General features: G+C 54.0%; 1 protein-coding gene across 10 annotated transcripts; it reads left to right on the forward strand.

The window, feature by feature from the left end:
* Positions 1-60: 60 nt before the first annotated feature.
* On the forward strand, positions 61-19,711 carry Vill (villin like). 10 transcript variants are annotated; one of them, XM_027415352.2, is made up of 21 exons: positions 65-146; positions 1,886-2,051; positions 4,651-4,827; positions 4,964-5,038; positions 5,310-5,515; positions 7,895-8,003; positions 9,466-9,576; positions 9,825-10,024; positions 10,404-10,482; positions 10,563-10,661; positions 11,160-11,295; positions 11,498-11,598; positions 13,514-13,651; positions 13,756-13,914; positions 14,390-14,569; positions 15,111-15,256; positions 16,587-16,731; positions 18,461-18,646; positions 18,843-18,914; positions 19,073-19,330; positions 19,530-19,711. In XM_027415352.2, the coding sequence occupies exons 3-21, from the start codon at positions 4,762-4,764 to the stop codon at positions 19,641-19,643; spliced, it is 2,580 nt and encodes an 859-aa protein (XP_027271153.1). In that variant the 5' UTR covers positions 65-146; positions 1,886-2,051; positions 4,651-4,761; the 3' UTR covers positions 19,644-19,711. The 10 variants fall into 10 exon arrangements, with proteins under 10 accessions (XP_027271157.1, XP_027271153.1, XP_027271152.1 ...); XM_035444048.1 differs by having other exon boundaries at positions 85-146; positions 1,530-2,051; XM_035444049.1 differs by lacking the exon at positions 65-146 and adding an exon at positions 3,257-3,576 and having other exon boundaries at positions 638-2,051; positions 4,756-4,827.
* The last annotated feature ends 89 nt before the right edge of the window (positions 19,712-19,800 follow it).

Raw genomic sequence — 19,800 nt, forward strand, 5'->3', positions numbered from 1 at the left:
GTCCTGCAAGGCAGGAGCTGGGATTGAGTTACAGTTAGGAGGGAGGGGCAATTAGTAGATCCTGGTCTCCTGCCAGGCCTCGCATTGCCCAGAGCGGGTTGACGGGTTGACGGGTTGCCCGAAGGTGCAGGAGCAGTTCCCAGAAGGTAGGCCTGGGCTGGAGGGGGCCTTGGGAACCCGGGGGGGGGGGGGGGCAGAGGGGCTGCTCAGAACGGTGTGGGCATGGCGGTCCACGACTGGAGCATCACACAGAGGGGCTGAAGGCTGGCAGAGCTGAGGCAGCCCAAGGCGAGGACACTGGGTGTGAGGAGGGCCCACTGTGGCAAACCAGCAGAGTTTACATGTGCGCGGGATCTCTGTCTCCCCCAGAGCCGATCTTTCTAACTCACCTCCCCTCCAACAGGCAGTGCCTTCCCTCCTGGAAGTTAAGCAAAGAAATCTCAGGGTTTGCCCTCAGGCACCTGAGGAGGAGGGGACATCTGGGAGAGGGAAGGAGTGCCCTGGGGAGAGAAGTGGACAGACGAGATCAGCCTCCACAGTGGGTTAGAGACCTGGGGGAGGGGCGAAGGAGGAAACCAGTGTAGGAACCCTGGGAAGGGAAGAGGGCTTTTGCTGGGGAGGGGGGTCAGAGGGCATGGATGACAGGCCCTCTGAGGAGGTGCCGGAAGTTGAAAGGGGACATCCAGGGGTGGGGCTTACAGGCCATAGGTGACCGTCCTGCGGGAGGCACCTGGAGGAAACATGGGGTGTTAACGGAATAAAGAGACCCCATGCTATCAAGGTTTCCCTCACCTGCCCTAGCAACAGGGATGGGGATTCAGCCCCAGGCTGCAGGAAGGGACCTTCCCAGTCACGGCTGGGATGATGCTGCCCCTCCCACTGAAGTCAGCTTAGACACTACTTCCGGCTGCCAAACTGCCCTTCCTTTCCTCTGTGGCTGAGGCTGGGCAGTGATCTTCCCACCTCACTGTGGCCCTGATAGTGACATGAGCTATATACCTCCCAGCTTCATCTGGCTGTGCCTCGGGTCTCTGCCTGTCTGGGTCCCTGGTTTTGCATAGAAACTCAGTGTCTTTGCTGAGGGCTCCTGTTGCACGTCAGCTACCCACCATGGCATATCATCACATTGTCTGTTGCTGGAGATGCCTGTCTGTCATGTACGCACAATGACTGCAACAACTGGGGGGTGCTGTTACATGCCCGGCAACTACGCATGTGTCTTCACCAAGCCTTGGCCCGTCAGCAACTATCTATGAATGTGTCCCGCTCCACAGTGGGAGACCCAGACCCACGCATGATGCCCCAGGGCTGTGGGAGAGGCTGGCACTGTGTCGTGCACAGCTCCCGTTACTGCCTCAGCTCATGGCCTCCACTGGTGCGGCTCAACAGGGACAGGCCCCTGCCCCACCCCCTTTCCAGGACACCTTGCCCTGAGCCCAGCTCTCAGGAGCCCTAGACAAAGCAATATAGAATGTGAGCCACCGAGGGGTCTGTAACTCTCTTACTAGTCCCTCTCTCCTGTCACACAGGGCAGGAGATCCTAGAGTGTTCTTGCTGTTGATGGGGTAGGGCTGGGATGTCCATTCCAGAGGAAGGAAGTCACTGCTGCACCATGGCAACCCATGTGAGAGACTCCAGACCCAGTGACTGCGTCTGCCTATTGAGCAGCAGTGAGGAGAGGCAGCTGCCAGGACTTGAGTTAGATGTGGAAAGTTACATTGAAGAGTAACAAAAACTTCACCTGTGTGCCTGTAGAGCCCATGACTGTTTGCGGTTTCCAAAGAGGCAGTGCAGGGAAGCCCCAGGGAGCTGACTTCACATCACATGAGGGGGTAGTGTTGGGAGCCTTCTGTAGTGTGTCTCCTCTCCTCAATACGAATTACAGAGCGGACCCCAGCACACTCAGTGGCTGCTTGCAGAGCCTGTGTGTGTATTCTCTCAAGGCTGGATGGGGAAAACATATGCTTCATTGGCCCAACCTTCTCTGGTCACCTGAGCCTGTCACTTGCTGCAGAATCCGTCACAGTCGTGTGTAGAGTCTCTGTCCTGAGGTAACAGAACGTTTGTCTTGTTGGCGTACCTGTAAAGCTGGAACCTGTTTTCATTCTAGTTATCTCTCCACAGTTTCCCTCGTTTCCCGTGTGTGAGATTTGCTTTTATGCCAGATGCTGACATGTATGCACAGCCTGCCCTGGCCATGGAGCCGTCCACACGTCTGTCTAAGTGTCTGTCTGCAAAGATTTGTCTCCTTATGGTGCCTGTCCCTGTCTAGGGAAGCTGTTTCCTCCACAGTAATATTATCAGAACTGTGATGGTCAGCGCTTAATCCCATAGGGTCCTGCAAGCTAGGCTCAGCCGCTCTTACTCGCAGGCTAAACAAACAGATAATAACAAAAGGCACAGGAAGGAAATTTAACAGATGTGGCCACATTGAGAAGAGGAACAAAGAGGTCCAGTGACCCCCCACCCCACCCCCAGTCCTGCTATGAGGTTTAGGGTTAAATGGGGGACGTGAGGAGTGCATGACTGAGCAATCCTGCTCCAAGGGCTGTGCAGTCCATAACTGACCTGCTGTTGTCTTTGTTCTGTTTGCTCCAGTCTGTCCTGAAGGTGTTCTGACAAGTTGTCAGAACTCTGCCTACTTCAAGGCGGCCCAGGGCTTCATCCTCTCCTGAGGACCTGCCATTTGGGAGTGGGGGGGGGGAGGCAGGGAGGGTGTCCACCAATAGGGTGAACACAAGCGCCTCTTTGGAATACTTCACATTTGCAGGATGGCTAGCCTGTCTCTGTGACCTCATGGTGGGGCCTCCTCCAATTTGGGGCCATGTCCTGTCTACCTATGTTCTGCAGAGCCTGATTCTCACACCTGACTCTGTGGTCTTTCAGGGGGCTTTCCCTCTTGGCACAGCCTGTCTGAACTGACCTAGGTAGAAACTCCTTCAGCTTGTTCCAGTGCAGTTTCTCACAGGACATCAGCCTGTTCCAGTGCAGAGTTTCTCACGGTTCGGGGGCTATGTTTGTCTGGGAACACCCGTGTGTTTCTGCATTTATCTCCCCTGTTGGCAGAGCCTCTGCTTCTGTACACTGCTGTGCGTAGTGGACCTGTGCACAGGGCTCATCCCTCCTGACAGAGCCTCGACTGTTTCCAAACTGACCCGTATAGCCTACCCCCCTTTGCAGGACCTGGGATTCCCCGTAGAACCCAGGCCCACTTCATAACCCTGCCTATGTCCAGAGTGAATGTGTTTGCACACAGCACTGGCTTTGCCCGTGGCTCAGCCCTGCAGCTCCACGCCTCTCTGGAGAAGTCAACACCATCAACAAAACCGGTCTGTAGATCCTCTGCAGGCCTAAGGGCCTCAACTCTTCGGCAGAATCCCTGCCCTGACCTGACTGCAGAATGGAAGTCTTTTTACAGAGCTGAAATCTCTTGGCGAGGCCTGCCGTGGTTTTCCTCACCTGTGGACATCATCTGTTTGCTGGACCTACCCTGCATAGGAAGCTCTGGCGCATCCCCAGAACTTTCCCAGGCTTTAAGAGCCTGCCTCTGATGAGGAAGCCGATCTGTGGCCACAGGTGTGGCTCCTGTCTGCAGAGCCCTGTGAGCTGATGTGCTTGTCCAAAGCTTCGGATGCTGCTCCTTCTACCGAGTCCTTTCTTAGCCACATTAGCATAGCCTTCCCCAGGCCGCAGAGCTCCTGTGTGTGTGTTTGCAGAGCCTTTCTCAGCTTCCAGTCTTTGCCTGTTTGCCAAGCCTGTCTGACCTTTCCTGGGTAGCGTCGGGGTCTCTCCAAAGCTATCCTTGTATAGATGGAAGGCCCTGTTTGAAGAACTCATTTCTCTCTGGAGACCTTGAGTCATCCAATGCTTCACTGGCCTGCAGAAGGCACGCCCGTGTGTAAAGCCCCTGTCTACACAGCCTGCTGCACTATGCAGACCCTGTGTCTATTTATATACTCGTTTCTAACTTTGTCAGACCTTTGTGTAGTTGCTGGCCTTCCCTGGAGCTCAGAACCTGTCTTTCCATACAACACTGAGTCCCATTTCAAGAATTCACCCCTATTTGCCAGGTCTTTCCCCACTGACTGGATTTGTTCCTTTTGTCAGAGTCTAATTTAGCACTATCTATAGTGACTGTCCCTGACTCTGCAGACCCTGGGTCTGTCTAAAAACTGTCTGTGTATTTCTTTTTCCTTTTGATTCTTTAGACAAGGTCTCCTGTAACTGGTCCTACCCTCAAATTCACTCTGTAGCTGAGAGTGACCCCGAACTCTGCCTCTACCTTCTGGGTGCTGGGATTAAAGCCATGTACCACCATGTGTTCTGTGTGGTGTTGGGAGTCAAACCCAGGGCTTTGTACAAGATAGGCAAGTGCTCTACCAACTGAGATACACCTCCAGCCCTCCGTGGCCAGCTTCTAGCTCTCTGTCTACAGATGTTGCTGCTAGCTGAAGGGCTCTCCACAGGGTCCCTGTAAGCCCATCACTGTTCCCATCCTGGCTTGTTGAGGTTTGCCCAGGTCCCTGTAAGCCCATCACTGTACTTGTCCTCGCTTGCTGAGGTTTGCCCCTGTCCCTGTAAGCCATCACTGTGCCTGTCCTGGTTTGCTGATGTTGCATGTTTAATGAAAGTTGCATTCTATCATGACAGCACTTTGGAGAGCTTTAGGTGGTGCTAGAACTCTTGCTTGGAGCCTGTAACACAGGTGGCCAGAGGTTGGCCTCCAACATTTGCATCTCCATCACCCTTGCTTAGCCTAGGATGGACACCAACCAGGACCTCCCAGCCATTGACAGCCACAGAGAGCTCCAAATATGGATTACCCAGGTGAGGGGACATGGAGCCATGTCACCATCTCCCTCCTCCACCTGCCCCCTCCCATCTAGAGCTCCTTCCTTCACCCTGTCCCTGGGAGTCACAGGCAGAGGTCTCTAACTTGTTACTTGGCAACCTCTTCTCCCAGAACCTAAAGATGCTGCCACTGCCTGAAAGGGCTCACGGGAACTTCTTTGAGGAATGCTGCTATGTTATCCTCCATGTGAGTCACCTGGGGGTCTTTCTGAGGGGCAACATAGCCCAGAGCTGCTGAAGAAACTCAGGCCTGGATATAAACTCTGTCTTGAGATCAGAAGCCGCCATAGCACAAGCCACCCACAAGGGGCTGCTGCTCTTGAGGCCCTCTAGTCCCTCATAGCCTCTGTCAAGCTCCTGCCCACTGGCTCCTTGATCATGGGCTCCACCTCATACATCAACTAGGCCCTCAAGTCGGGCCCCTCCCCCCTCCACATATACAAATGCCTGGACCCTAGGTCCCTCAGAGCCCAAAGGCTACCCAAGGAGGGTCGAGCGACCTGCACTACTGGATCGGAAAGGAGGCCAGCGCAGAGACCCATGGGGCCACAGTCACCTTTGTGCAGCGCCTACAGGAGGATCTGGGAGACCAGATGGTGCTGCACCGAGAGTCACAGGGCCATGAGTCTGACTGCTTCCACAGCTACTTCCACCCGGGAGTCATGTGAGTGCTGAGAGAGCTGGGGACAGAAAGAGGGGACACAGTGTGGTGAGGGTAATGCCAGCCACCCTGAGATAATAGCTTTTCTTTGGCTGAATGGTACATGCACATGTGTGCGTGTGTGCACATGTATGTGTGTGTGTGCATACGTGTGTGTTCACGTGTGTGTGCATATGTGTGTGTTCCGTGTGTGTGTGTGTGTGTGTGTGTGTTTTCACGTGTGTGTGTGTGCATATGTGTGTGTGTGTTCCGTGTGTGTGTGTGTGTTCACGTGTGTGTGTGTGTGTATGTGTGTGTGTGCATATGTGTGTGTTCACGTGTGTGTGTGTACTTTGTTAGGATATGAGAGCTCACATACATTGCACCCATCTCAAGCACACAATTCTTTTTTGTTGTTTTTTTTTTTTTTTTTTTTTAGTTTTTCGAGACAGGGTTTCTCTGTGTAGCTTTGGAGCCTGTCCTGGAACTCACGCTGGAAACCAGGCTGGCCTCAAACTCACAGAGATCTGCCTTCCTCTGCCTCCTGAGTGCTGGGATTAAAGGCGTGCACCACCAACGCCCGGCTCAAGCACACAATTCAGTGGTTTAAGATGCATTCAACCACCGGGCAGTGGTGGCACCCCCCTTTAATCCCAGCGCTCAGGAGGCAGAGGAAGGCGGATCTCTGTGAGTTCGAGGCCAGCCTGGTCTACAGAGTGAGTGCCAGAGCAGGCTCCAAAGCTACAGAGAAACCCTGTCTCAGAAAAAAAAAAAAAAAAAAAGTATGCCACCACCACACCATCAGTTTTGAAACATTGTCATCACCCTGAAAAGCCCCTGACTTTGGGCAGCCTCTTTCCAGGTCCTGTGAGGGGCAGCAGCTACTAGCCTGCTTTCTGTCTATGCATTTGCCATTCTGGACTTGTTCTGGAGTGAGCTTCTAAGGCTGACTCGTTTTCATTTTGTCCTAATCTTTTCCTCTCCCTCCTCCTCCTCCCCCACCTGTGCTGAAGATGGAAGCCAGAGCCTTGCCCACATGGCAGGGAGACTCAACCACAGAGCTTCATCCTTCCCTGATCCTGTTTTCAAGATTCACCCAAACTAAGACGGCCAGGTGGCCCACACCTTTGATCCTAGCACTTGGGAGGGAGAGGCAGGCAGATCTCTGTGAGTTTGAGGCCAGCCTGGTCTACAAAGCAAGTTCCAGGGCAGGCTCCAAAACTACAGAGAAACCCTGTCTCAAAAACAGAAAAAAAAAAGATTCACCCACACTGTGGCATGCATTACTACTTGACTTGACTTCATTCCACTGTGAGATAATAGTCCATTGTGTGACTCTACCGTATGATATCAGCTCAACAATGAGGGACATGTGTGCTGTTTCTGCCTTGGGGGTGTTAGGAATAGTGCCACTGTGAATGTTTGTGGGGCCCCTGTTGTTGTTGACCTCGGGCTGTACCTGGGAGTGGGAACCAGGTCACCACAGCTTGTTTGTCATGCTGGTATAATAAGTGTCTCTTTTGCTTCAGGTTTTGTTTTGTTGTTTGTTTGTTTGCTTGTTTTGCTTTTCAAGACAGGGCTTTTCTGTGTAGCTCTGGCTGTCCTGGAACTCACTCTGTAGACCAGGCTGGCCTCGAACTCATAGAGATCCGCTTGCCTCTGCCTCCCGAGCATTGGGATTAAAGGTGTGCGCCACCGCCACCACCACCACCACCACCACCACCACCACCACCACCACCACCACCCAGCACTCAAGTATTGTTTTAATTGTCACATTTTTAGAATTTAAATGGTTGACTTAATTGCTAATCTTAAATCATTTTTGTTTCATATCACTGGGTTGAATATTTGTATACAGTGCAGACAAGTCTGTGTGTATGAAAGAAATGCATGCCACCCCATGCGTGACCTGTAGATGGGCAAGCATAACTGACTATCCCATCACACTATGAATGATGTGTGAGTGTGTGAGTGTGTGAGTGTGTGTGAGTGTGAGCATGACGATGAATGGTGTGAGAGAATGTGTGTGTGAGTGAGTGTGAATGTGAGTGAGTGTATAGCCACCACACAGACACACCCTCCCATGTGCTCTCTTCCGGTCTCACCTGGGTAAAAAGTACGCACGAGATCCCCAGTGTACCCCAGGCTGCACAGTGCTGCGTGCTAACAAGCAATGCACACTTGTGCCTCATGTGCTCACACACACACACACACACACGCTCACACGCGCTGAAACGCACATGCTCACATGTGCTGAAACGCACATGCTCACACGCGCTGAAATGCATGTATTACACAGACACATATCATCCCCACACATCCTCACACACATGCATTTGCTCACTCCCACACTCGTCCCTGCAAGGGCGTGTTCTCATTCACGGGTCCTTATCCCTTCCTCAGCTACAGGAAGGGAGGCCGAGCCTCTGCTCTCAAGCACACGGAGACCAACGCGTACAATGTCCAGCGACTGTTCCACATCAGGGGAAGGAAGCATGTGTCTGCCACTGAGGTGAGGGCAGCCGGGGACAGGGTCTGAGCCCCAGACTCACACGGGGTGAGTATCCTGAAGCACAAGAAAGGGCAGGAGCTGGTGGAGAATGTGGGGAGTGTGTAGAACAGTGAGCTTCAGCTCCCCAGGGGCCCCTCTCACTAAGTAAGGAGACACGAGGCAGCCTTGGGCTCCCAGCCCCTCCTCAGCTCTGCTGCTGGCCCCACTTTCCTCATGTCTTCCATCTCATGGGTGCTTCGAGAATGTGGGCAGAGGAGGCAGAAGCAGCGGTGCACTGGGCCCTTGAAGGCAATGTGACAGAAGTGTGCCCATCCTCACACTTTCTCTCACACCACTCATCGTCACGCTCACACTCACACACACTCATACTCACACTCACACACGCTCACACACTCACACACATCATTCATCATCACACTCACACACACATTCTCTCACAGCATTCATCATCATGCTCACACTCACACACACTCACACACTCACACACTCGCTCACACTCACACACATCATTCATAGTCTCGCTCACACACACACTCACACTCACACACTCACACACTCACACACTCTCACACACTTGCTCTAGCACCATTCATTCTCTCTCTCTCTCTCTCTCTCTCTCTCTCTCTCACACACACACACACACACACACACACACACACACACACACTGTCTACCCATTTTCCTTGGGTGATGTCCCCTTACTCTAGTCCAGGGAGTGCCCTTTCATCACTTAACACAACGCATCCTTTACTTAATTAACAGAGAAGCAAGACACTCTGCTTGTGGCCAGAGTTTGATGCAACCAGCATTCATCTACAGTGAGGACGGTGACCTTTAGTTATACACTCACAGTCAACCAAGCTATGGCAGCCCCGGGATGCGCACGCTCCTCCCCAGAGTTTGCACCGTCACCCCACAGAATCCCGGTCATGTGGGCATGGACACTCTGCAGTCCTTGGGTTTTCCCATTATGCCATTGTGATTATTTAGTGTCCTCAAAGTGTGTCTCTGTAACCACCCTGATGCTCCACTGCATACGGTCACTACACAGGCACATTTAATACTGTCACCCTGAGCGTACACCTCTGTTCATACATGATGTGTCCCATATATGCACACGCATGTGTTCATACGGAGATAAGCATTGTCTGTGCCCCACCTCTGTATAGCACATGGAAGATCACATGTGGCTACAAAATGCACACCTGCGTGCTGTGACAGGTGCTTTCTCTCTCTCTCTCTCTCTCTCTCTCTCTCTCTCTCTCTCTCTCACACACACACACACACACACATACGCACGCACACATAACTGCACACAGCCTCATGCACACAAGCGACACACCCTGCCCTGCCCCCTTCCCCCTCCCCTCGTCCCTTGCTTCCCCCCCGCCCGCCCCCGCCTGCCTGTGGTGCTGGTGGTCTGACACCTTTTCCTTCCACACCTCTCTCCTGGCTCCGGAAGGTGGCCCTGTCCTGGAACAGCTTTAATAAAGGGGACGTCTTCCTGTTGGACCTGGGCAAGGTGATGATCCAGTGGAACGGCCCCCAAACCAGCGTTTCTGAGAAATCGCGGGTCAGTGCCTGCCCCGAGAGCTGGGGGCACAGGGCTTGGGGAGAGGCCGTCCCTCTGTCTCAATCCAACAGGCATCCATTAGGCACACGCAAATGTGGTACTGGTGGTAGACCTGGGGACACTGGAGTGGCGGGACACCAGCTTTCCTGTCCCCGCCCCATGCCTATGGACACCGAGCCGGGATAAGAAAGACCTGGGCTGGGCTGGGCTGGGCGTGGAAGCCCTGACTGTTGGGTTCTCTCCTGCAGGCGCTGGCCCTGACTCGAAGCCTCAGGGATAGGGGACCTGGTGGCCGTGCCCAGGTTGGTGTGGTGGATGACGAGAATGAAGCCACTGACCTCATCCGCATCATGGAGGCTGTGCTGGGCTGCAGGTCAGGCAGCCTGAGAGCTTCTGTGCCCAACAACAGTGTCAGCCAGCGGCAAAAGGCCAACGTCCGTCTCTACCAGTGAGCAGAACTGGGGAGGGCACGGGGAGACTGAGGGGCCATGACTGTGTGCCTGTTACTGAAACAACACAACATTGCTGCAAAAACCTCTAGTCAAAGCACAGAGGTCTCCAAGCAGGTCTTGTGGGGTGTTGGGCCTGCATGATACACACTCTTACATGGTGTATGGTAGCGTTGATGGGAAGAAGCCCATAGTACAGATGGGGAGACCGAGGCCCTGTGAGGATCAATGAGCCACTTAAGGCCCAAGCAGGGGCCCGATAATTGAGTTCACAGCTCATGACTTCAGTCTCTGGGAAACCAGAGGAGTTCAAGGGCACTGGGATGGCATCAGGCAAGGAAAAGGCTGGCTGTCCACATCTGGATGCTTGTCCCCCAGTGTCAGCGAGAAGGGAATGGACCTGATAGTCCAAGAATTGGCGACCCGCCCACTGACCCAGGACCTCCTGCAAGATGAAGTAAGGAAAGCCTGCACCTAGTGTCCCCCCCTCCCCCCTTATAACCTCGGTCCCTGCTGACCAGAGTCACTTTTTCCTAGGGCTGCTATCTCCTGGACCAGGGTGGCTTCAAGATTTACATGTGGCAGGGACGAAAGTCCAGCCCCCAGGACAAGAAGGCTGGGTTCAGCAGGGCTGTGGTGAGGTCCTGGGGCCCCTACAGGGAGGCAAGACAGGTCTGGTGCAGGATGTCCTGCCTGGGGTCTAAGGGGAGCAGTGGCTGTCTCCCGGAACGTCTTTATCCCAGGGTCAGGAAGTGAGTGTGTCTACCCTGGAAATCTTGCTGGGAGGGCAGATTCCTGACACCTAAAATATCACGTGTGAAGGACTTAGCCTGGCCTAGAGGCCTGAGGGCCTTCTGCTCTGGGGGTGGGAAACACAGGAGGTTTATGGGACTGTAGGGCATGCCATGGCCAGCCCTTCACTAGACTTGCACTAAGGGGACCCTGCCTACCCTCAGAGATGGCAGAGAATCGGTAGTGAGGGAGCCAGCTTGTTAAATGGGTCTCCAGTTTAGTTTAATGAATGCAGCTCAGAGCTTGGCTGTCCTGGCAGCTACAGCTGGGGGGTATTTCTGGAGGTTGAACACAGCCTAGAGCCCTTGAGCCACAGGCCTGCCTGACAGAGCTGTGTCCCAGGGCTTCATCCAGGCCAAGGGCTACCCAAACCACACCAACGTGGAGGTGGTGAATGACGGTGCAGAGTCCACCGCCTTCCAGCAGTTGTTCCAGACGTGGTCGAAGGAGCTAGATGGGAAAAAACCCAGAGGGAAAAGTGAGTAAGGGAAGGGGTGGAGGGGTGGAGCCTGGGGGGACCGGTGGACCTGGAAGGAGCCAGAGGCTGCTGGGGATGCTTAAGCCAGGAGGGGGCGGAACGGATAGGTGGGGATGAGCAGGAAGAGGGTGTGCCCAGACCCTATGAGATGGCTGAGGAGTGAGTGGACCCTGATGTCACTGACTCTAAGCTCCACACGCAGATAAACTGATGCAGGCCAAACTGGACATAGGCAAGCTGCACACCCAGCCTGAGCTAGCAGCCCAGCTCAGAATGGTGGATGACGGCTCTGGGAAGGTGGAGGTGAGGGCACTGGCTGGGGGTGGCGGTGTGCACACAAGTGACCCGGGGTGAAGTGAAGGTAGTGGTCACACCCGTAAACCCAGCACTCTGCATGAATAGCGGGAGTTCAAGGTCACTCTGAACTACATGAGACACTGCCTCAACAGCTAAAACGACCCAGGAACAGGTGGGTGTCCACCCATCACAACCAGAGATGTATTCAGGGAATTAGAAGCATACATGCCCACTCTCCAACAGCTGGCCCATGCAGTCATCCTAAATCACACAACACCATGGTCACTCACTCACAGACACACAACTTGACAACACCTGGACAATGAACCATGCACTGTGGCCAAAACAGGTGGGCAGTCACACAAATCACTGCCCCAAACACACGTAACCCCTAAGACTGTCATGAACCCCTCATCTGGCCTCAGACCAGTGTTCTCATACTAACCTATTGGACTATTGAGGCAGAACTCTTAGTTCCCGCAAGCCTGTTTTTATGACCATAAAATGGAGGCAAAGATATGGTCCAATATGACCCCAAGCTAATGTTGGGGGGGTTGCTGTGAGCTTATGGGAACAAGGCTACTGAGCCTGTGGGGGGGGGGGTCTAAATTCTGTAGGGAAGCCGAGGTCAGAGAAAATAGACGTTCTGCCTACATTTGCCCTTATATGGATAACCAGACATGATGGGTGAGAAGAGAGGGAGAGAGGAGAAGGGGGAAGGGAGAGAAAGGAAGACACAGGGAGTGGGTGGGGACCCTGGGAAAGCAGGGAGTCAGAAGAGACAGGAGAGACAGGGGAAACCCAGGGAGAGGAGGAAGGAGGGGTGGGGTAAGTAGAGGTGAAAGGAAGGCGTCTGGGTGGGCAGAGCAAGAGGGAGATGAGGCCTGAGGGAAAGGATGGCCAGCAAGCCAAGAAAGACGAGGGGCTGTGGAAGTAGGGGAGCCTAGCTCCCAAGCGAGTGTACCTTTGGGGAGGTTTGGGGCCCTGGCAGCCTTTTCAGAAAAGCCTGGGTTTCTGATGTCCTGGTCTAGAGGGGAGGTCTCCTAGTGGGAAGGACTGGAGTTTGGGATAGTCAGGTGCCAACCTGCCCAGACCGCAACTTCCTTCCACCAGTTCTGTCCAGTTCTAAAGCTGAGGTGTGTCTCCCAGAGCAATAAGCCATCACTCCGACAAAAGTGAACAAGGGCTGCCACTCCAGCCTTTGATTGGGCATTGGTTTCCGTTTATTAGACGGGGTCTCACATGTCCCAAGCTGGCCTCAAACTCACTATCTAGTCAAGGCTGACCTTGAACTTCTCACTCTCCAGCCTCACCTCCCAGGTGCCAGGATTTGCAGGTGGAATCCCAGTTTTGAGGGCTTCCAGAACTTTCTGCACAATAGACAAGCACTCGACCAACTGAATCACACCAGGGCATTCGTTGTGTGTTCATTTAGGGGTTTGTTTTTGTTTTATTTGTGGGTTTTGTTGTTGTTGCTAATGACATTTTAAAGAAAAAAGAAAACGTCCCCTCCAGAGTGCCAAGGCCTCTCTTCCAGCCCGGCTTCCACTCTTCTGCACTGAGCACAGCTTCTCTGTGTCTGCAAGAGGGGTGCTGTTGGCCCCTCACCAGAGCTGTAGCTGGTTGGTTCTAGACGGAGGTGGCCACGGACTAGGAGCTGGAGCCTTTAGTCTTTCACTTATTTCCCAGGTGCAGGATACAAACTAAATCTGGGCTGAGATCAGGCCAGCAAAGGCATGGGGGGTCCCCAAGGTCTGTGGGGGAAGGGTCGCTCACACGTCCAGTTTGAAGCATGGAAGGCACAGAGCTGGGCAAGCTGCTCGCTGGCACAGACGAGCCAACAAGAGCTTTCCGGTGAATGCAGGTGGGCAGGCTGCTGCAGGTAAGGTTCGTCTGTGCCCACAGGCTCCTTGCCCCTCAGGTATGGTGCATCCAGGACTTCCAAAGGCAGTCTGTGGACCCCAAGCACCATGGACAGTTGTGCTCAGGAAACTGTTACCTTGTCCTCTACACATACCAGACACTGGGCCGTGTCCGGTACATCCTGTACCTCTGGCAGGTATGTCCACCTGCCGGGGTATCAGATGCCTTCCAGCCTAAGACCTAGAATCTAAGAATGTGAGAGGAAACCCCAGGCCATTATTGTCCCCCTCCCTGCTGCAGGGCCACAAGACCACCATAGAAGACACCAAGGCCCTGAACCACAATGCTGAGGAGTTGGACATTGCATACCAGGGAGCACTGGTGCAGGCTCATGTGACCATGGGCAGAGAGCCCCCCCACTTCCTAGCCATCTTCCAGGGGCAGCTGGTGGTCTTCCAGGTAGAGCCCACACTGGACTTTTCATCCCTTTGACACAGGGGCTAGAGAGGCGGCCCCATTGGTCAGGTGCTTATCTTACAAGCTCATGACTTCCACACCTACATGAAGATGCTGGGGGTGAGCGACGCTGCGTGCTCGTGACCCTAGGCCTGGGGAAGCTGAGACAGGGGGATTCCTGGAGCTCGATAGCTAGCCTAATTGGTGAGCTCCAGGCCAATGAGAGACCTTACCTCAGAGGAGGTGGACAGCATCCCTGAGAATGCCATCTGACATCACAGGGCCTCCGTGAGCATACATGCAATGTACACACTCAAAACTAATAATACTAATCACATCATCATCTAACATAGGCCACTCCAGGGAGGGAGGATTCATTTTGGGTGCGTTTCATAGATCTCATTTCCCTGGCTCTGTTTTACCCTGAGCTTGGATGAGGTGACATGCCATGGTGACTGGAGGCCCCGCCTTCTTCTAGGGGAGTGCAGGCAATGGAGGGAAGAGGCTGCCAATTTCCACCACAAGGCTGTTCCACATGCAAGGGGCCGATAGCCACAACACCCAAACCATGGAGGTGCCGGCCCGTGCTTCCTCCCTCGCCTCCAGTGACATCTTCTTTCTGATCACAAAAGACAGCGGCTACCTCTGGTTTGGGAAGGTACCTGTGGGCCACCACTTGGGAAGGTGGCACTAGGTCAGATTGGGGTCCCCTCCACCCGAATGCAGACTTGGGACCCAACCAGGCATAGGCCAGCAAGATGGTTCTGTAGATGTTGTGAAGTGACCCAGGGACCCTGACAGAAGTCACAAGTGGACTGCGGTTCCTCAGGTCAGAGGCAAGCCTGGCTCTGGCTGCCTCCCTCCCTAGTTGGGGACTTTCCCAAGTCTCCCTGAGAAAGGGAGAGGCCTGGTCTCCTTTGCTTGTGGGTTTTGTTGTTTTTTCCTCATCTTTAGCATAAACCACAAATGACCCCCAAGCCTGGTGTCCCTCATTCACACGCTGGACCCAGAGAGTGTCACGGGGTCACAGCTGGGGAGCTGACAGGGAGACACCTTGCTCACACGGGCCTCACCCACAGCTCAGGCCTCCCTTGGCTTGGGTCCAGCTCCCCACAGGTCCCCGTGGATGGACTGGGACTGGAGGTAGAGGGCCTGCCTGCCTGCCTGCCTCAGGGTTTGACACAGCCTCTGCTTGCCAGGGCTGTAATGGTGACCAGCGTGAGATGGCGCGGAAGGTGGTCACTGTCTTCACGGGACATAACATGGAAACCGTGCTGGAGGGCCAGGAGCCTCCCCACTTCTGGGAAGCCCTCGGAGGCCGGGCCCCCTATCCCAGCAACAAGAGGTAACAGGATTACTGGAGAATGCGTTTATCTTGAGGAGGAACTGAGGCCAGGAGGTGGGTGGCCACACAGACAGCTGGAAAGATAAGCCTAGAACTAAGGGACTCTCAGTGTTCCATCTGCAGGGTCACGAAGCAGAGCACCCTGCAAGTCTCCAGCCCTTGGTAACTTGGATGGGGAAAATGCCAGGGCAAAAGGGAGAGATGGCGCCCTCTGCTGGCAGAATGCGCTTCCTGCATTGACTCTAAGGGCAAGCCCCAAAGCACAGGATTAGTGGACAACGGGTGGACAGGAGATGAGGGCAGAGTAAGAACTCCAGGGCAGAGGGAGCTGTGTCCCGCCAACCAAGTCTTCTGGGCTCCCGTGTAGCTGACTTTCTTTTGGGCCACCAACCAGCTCCCAAATCATGACACAGGGACTTACTATTTGTTATAGATGCTCCGCCTTATCTTAGCTCTTATTTTAATCTGTTTATCTACATTTTGACTCTGGGCTTTTTCCCTTTCTTTCTTCCTCTCTCTCTCTCTCTCTCTCTCTCTCTCTCTCTCTCTCTCTCTCTCTCTCTCTCTTCCCTTCCTTCCTTCCTCCCTCCCTTTCTCTTTTCTTTCTGTATGTCCTACTTTCCTGCTTCTCATGTCTGTCTGTCTGTCTGCTGCCTGGCTTCTGGCTCTGGGCATGTCCCCTCTTTCTCCCTCGTTCTCTTCTCTCTTGAGCCTAGATTTCTCCTCCTACTTATTCTCTCTGCCGGCCATCCCCGCCTATCCCTCTCCTGACGTTTAGGGTTTTATCAGACCAATCGGGTGCCTTAGGCAGGTGAAACAAATGCAACACATCTTTCATAATTAAACAAATGCAGTAGGAACAAATGCAACACATCTTTCCATCGCTAACAAAGGCAGCAGAAGCATGTGTAAGACATCTTTACACAGTTAGATATTCCACAACTCTGCCAGACTTGTTCCCCTCCTTCCACCCTGGACCTGAGGGTGGTTCCTGACTTAACTGAGTGCAGGTGACTCCCATTCTAGGGAGGACAGGGCCTCAGCTCAGCTTCTCCCATTAGGTCTGGGGTCCCCTTCTCTGTGCCTACCTGGAGAAATCTGTGGAGCAGCTGACAGGTTTCTAGTCACCTGCTCTGTTTGTCCCTTGAAAGAAAGGGACCTGGCCCGGAGCAGACTCTCCTAGAGAAAGTCAAAGGGTGGATGAAGTCCAGAGGAAGGCCCGGGGCTCCTGTCCCAAAGAAGCTGCTTTCCCTGAGGTAGGGGTGGGGGCAACCATGCCAAGGGCCAGTATGGCCCAGACTGCACCCCTGACAGCCCCTCCTCTGGCCAGGCTTCCTGAGGAGCTCTCCAGCATCCAGGCCCGACTATTTGAGTGCTCCAGCCCTTCAGGCTGCCTGGTCCTCACAGAAATGGTGTTCTTCAGCCAAGAGGACTTGGACAAGTATGACATCATGTTACTAGACACCTGTCAGGAGGTGAGGCAGCCACTCCCGAGTGGCTGGACTGGGAATGTAGGGTGTGCCTGCGTTGGTGTAGCTGGGTGTGGAGGTGAGTTCAGCCTGTGACTGATAGTTGCCATGGAATGAGAGTCTGGGTGTGACAGTAAAACCACGGCATGCTAGGAACACGAGTTGGGTTGTGTGTGATTATGACCTTGTGTGTTGTATGTAATCCTGTGTGTCCTACGATGCTATGTATGACTCCACGTGACTGAGGACCCACGGCTGACAGGCAATAGCTTTAAGTGGCAAGACTGACTGGATAATAGTATAATGTGTGATGATTCTTTGAACCTGAACGTTTGACTGAGTAGCTCCGGCTGTGTCTTAGGCAGACCATGCCGCAATTGTGTGGTCCAGTACTGAACAGAACCAGCCGGACCAGTTGGAACTGGTGTCTGCCTCTGTGTGAAAGGGAAAGAGGCAACTATGATCGCTTGTTGGTGTGACTGAGCAACTGTATCTGTGAGTCTGTGAAATTTTGCATGGCTATGGGGTGGCATATATAACCAGCCAGGCATGCATGACAGGTGACCAAATGTGACCGTGTCTCTGTGCAGACACTGGGATGATGGCAGGTGACAGTATGTGGCTGTGACTGCCTATCTGGCCTTATGGCAATGGACAATGACTCTTTGCAGCTGTGATAGTGCCTGCGTGTGTGTGTGTGTGTGTGTGTGTGTGTGTGTGTGTGTGTGTGCGCGCGCATCACTATGTGTGTGAGACTGTGTGTCACTGTGTGTGTGACTATGTGTGGTACTGAGTTATGAGGAGGTCGAGCTCTTATTTCACTCAGAGAAAACCCAAGCCCAGACTACATTCCCCCCTCCCCCACTTCACAACCGATCTCATTACCTAGACAGCCCTCTCTAACCAGATCCCTGACTCCACCTTGCTGGTCTTCTCCCAGCCATGGCTGCCTCTTGTTGTCCCCTGAGCATGCCAGGCACAGCCCACCTTAGGCCTTGGCACTGAGTCTTCTTCACTTTCTTCCGAGACATACACGTGGCTTGCTTTCCCATGAAGGCTCAGGCGGGGGTGGGGGGGGGTGGGGGGTGGGGGGTATGGAGATTTTTCTCAAATCTTTTTATTTCTTTTGAGACAGTCTCATATAGCCCAGAGTGGCTTTGAGCTCACCATGTAACCTGAACCTCCTCTGATCTATGATCCCACCTCCTAAGTGCTGGGATTTCAGCCTGCCCTACCCCCTCCTGTTTATGTGGTACTGGGGTCGACCCAGGACTTGGCAAGCAAGCACTTTAATTGAATAGTAACCACTACCCCCCCCAGGCCCTCCATTTTTTGAGTCAGGGTCTTGTGTTGCCCAGGCTAGCCTCAAACTCTCTCTGTAGCCAAGCATGTGCTTGAACTGGTCCTCTTGCCTCCACCTTGCCGGTGCCATCATTTCAGACATGTGCCACAATACCTGGTGTAGGGATGCTAACTTGGATTATTTTCACTGTTGAGTTCGTAGCTCCTAGCACATGCTAGCACTTCATAGCTGTTTATATTAGACTCATGTATGTATCCTATGACTGCCAAGGTTCACAGGCGTGGGGCATCTCCACTAGCTGGGTGGGTGAGTTTCCTTGGCTAGGCATTTGCACGCACGATTCTGACCATCTGACAACGTGGCATAGGGAGGAGGTGGCTGAGTCAGGGAGCCCCTCCACCTGTCCAAGCCCAGGCTCCCTCTGTGGCCCAGGTCTTCCTATGGCTTGGGGAAGGTGCAGGTGAACGGAAGAAGGAGGCAGTGGCCTGGGGCCATGAGTACCTGAGAACTCACCCAGCAGAGAGGAGCCTGGACACACCCATCATTCTCGTCAAGCAGGGCCACGAGCCTGCCACCTTCACTGGGTGGTTTGTCACCTGGGACCCCTACAAGTGGACGGTGAGGCTTAATACCCCTCCCTCATCTTTATCCAGGTGTGTGGGGGATGGACACTGGAAGAAGCCCTCCTGGGCTGAGGATCCCCTGAGTCAGGGGGACAGAAACCTGATCTTGTCCTTTATAAAGACTCCTGCCTGGGCTTTGGGGAGCTCCTTCCCTTACCAGTCCTGATAACAGCCCCCACTCCTGCCCCCAGAACAACCAGACCTATGAGGAGGTGGTGGAGAGACGCCCGAGACCAGCATCTGCCATCTCTGAGATAACAGCGGTGAGTGTGGAGAAGTTTCCCTGGCAGCCCCAGATAGTGGTCTGGGTTCATATGGCCAGAGGTGGAGGGGCCGGGGGTTCAGATGGTGCCAAGAGCCTGCGGTTCAGTGTGGGTGCCTGTTCTCCATCTTCCAAACCATGAGGCTTCTCTCTGGACAGGAAGTACATAACTTCCAGCTAACTCAATGGCCCACTGACAATAAGGGAGGTCCCTCGACCCTCCTGGCCTCCAGGGATTCCCAGGACAGCCCAGAGAATGATCCAGAGCTGGGCCTTGGCGTGGATGGCAAGAACCCCAGCAAAAGCCCCAGCAGTCACTGCAGCAGCTCAGTGGTCAATGGGAGCCTGCCCCGGGAAAGGCTGGTACACCAGGCCGTGGAGGACCTGCCACAGGGTGTGGACCCTGCCTGCAAGGAGGTGGGTACCAGATGCTGCCGTTCTCAGTACTGGCCTGCAACCTAACTCTGCACTGGAGGATGCTAGGGTACCCTCCTCCCCCACCAAAGACAGGCAGTGAGCACACTGGAGAGGCATAGAATGGATGACATATCTGGGTGGCGTGGGAATCTGGCCTCCAGTAACTCCCGTTCCTCCCCAACGCCACCCCTACCCCCAGTTCTATCTCTCAGACTCTGACTTTCAAGACATCTTCGGGAAATCCAAGGAGGAGTTCTACAGCATGGCCAAGTGGAAGCAGCTGCAAGAAAAAAAGAAGCTGGGCCTCTTCTGAGCCGGGGACCCCGAGTTTCCTCCTGAATTCAGTAACTCCCCCTTCTTAATAAATGTCAGTGGCTGGTGTTGGGTCTGGCCTGTGCACCTTCAAGCTCCACCGTCTGGTGGAGTCCCCCTCTCAGCAGCAGGGCCCCATGACACTCTGGGCCATATCC

The sequence above is a fragment of the Cricetulus griseus genome, chromosome 4 (genome assembly GCF_003668045.3).
Source record: "Cricetulus griseus strain 17A/GY chromosome 4, alternate assembly CriGri-PICRH-1.0, whole genome shotgun sequence".
Lineage (NCBI taxonomy): Eukaryota > Metazoa > Chordata > Mammalia > Rodentia > Cricetidae > Cricetulus > Cricetulus griseus.

Excerpts from the sequence above, each read along its gene's own strand:
- Vill (XM_027415356.2), top strand. The coding sequence starts at position 4,762 with ATGGACACCAACCAGGACCTCCCAGCCATTGACAGCCACAGAGAGCTC. Across the intron at positions 9,577-9,824 it reads GCGTTTCTGAGAAATCGCGG|GCGCTGGCCCTGACTCGAAG; the intron begins GTCAGTGCCTGC and ends TCTCTCCTGCAG. Across the intron at positions 10,025-10,403 it reads GCCAACGTCCGTCTCTACCA|TGTCAGCGAGAAGGGAATGG; the intron begins GTGAGCAGAACT and ends CTTGTCCCCCAG.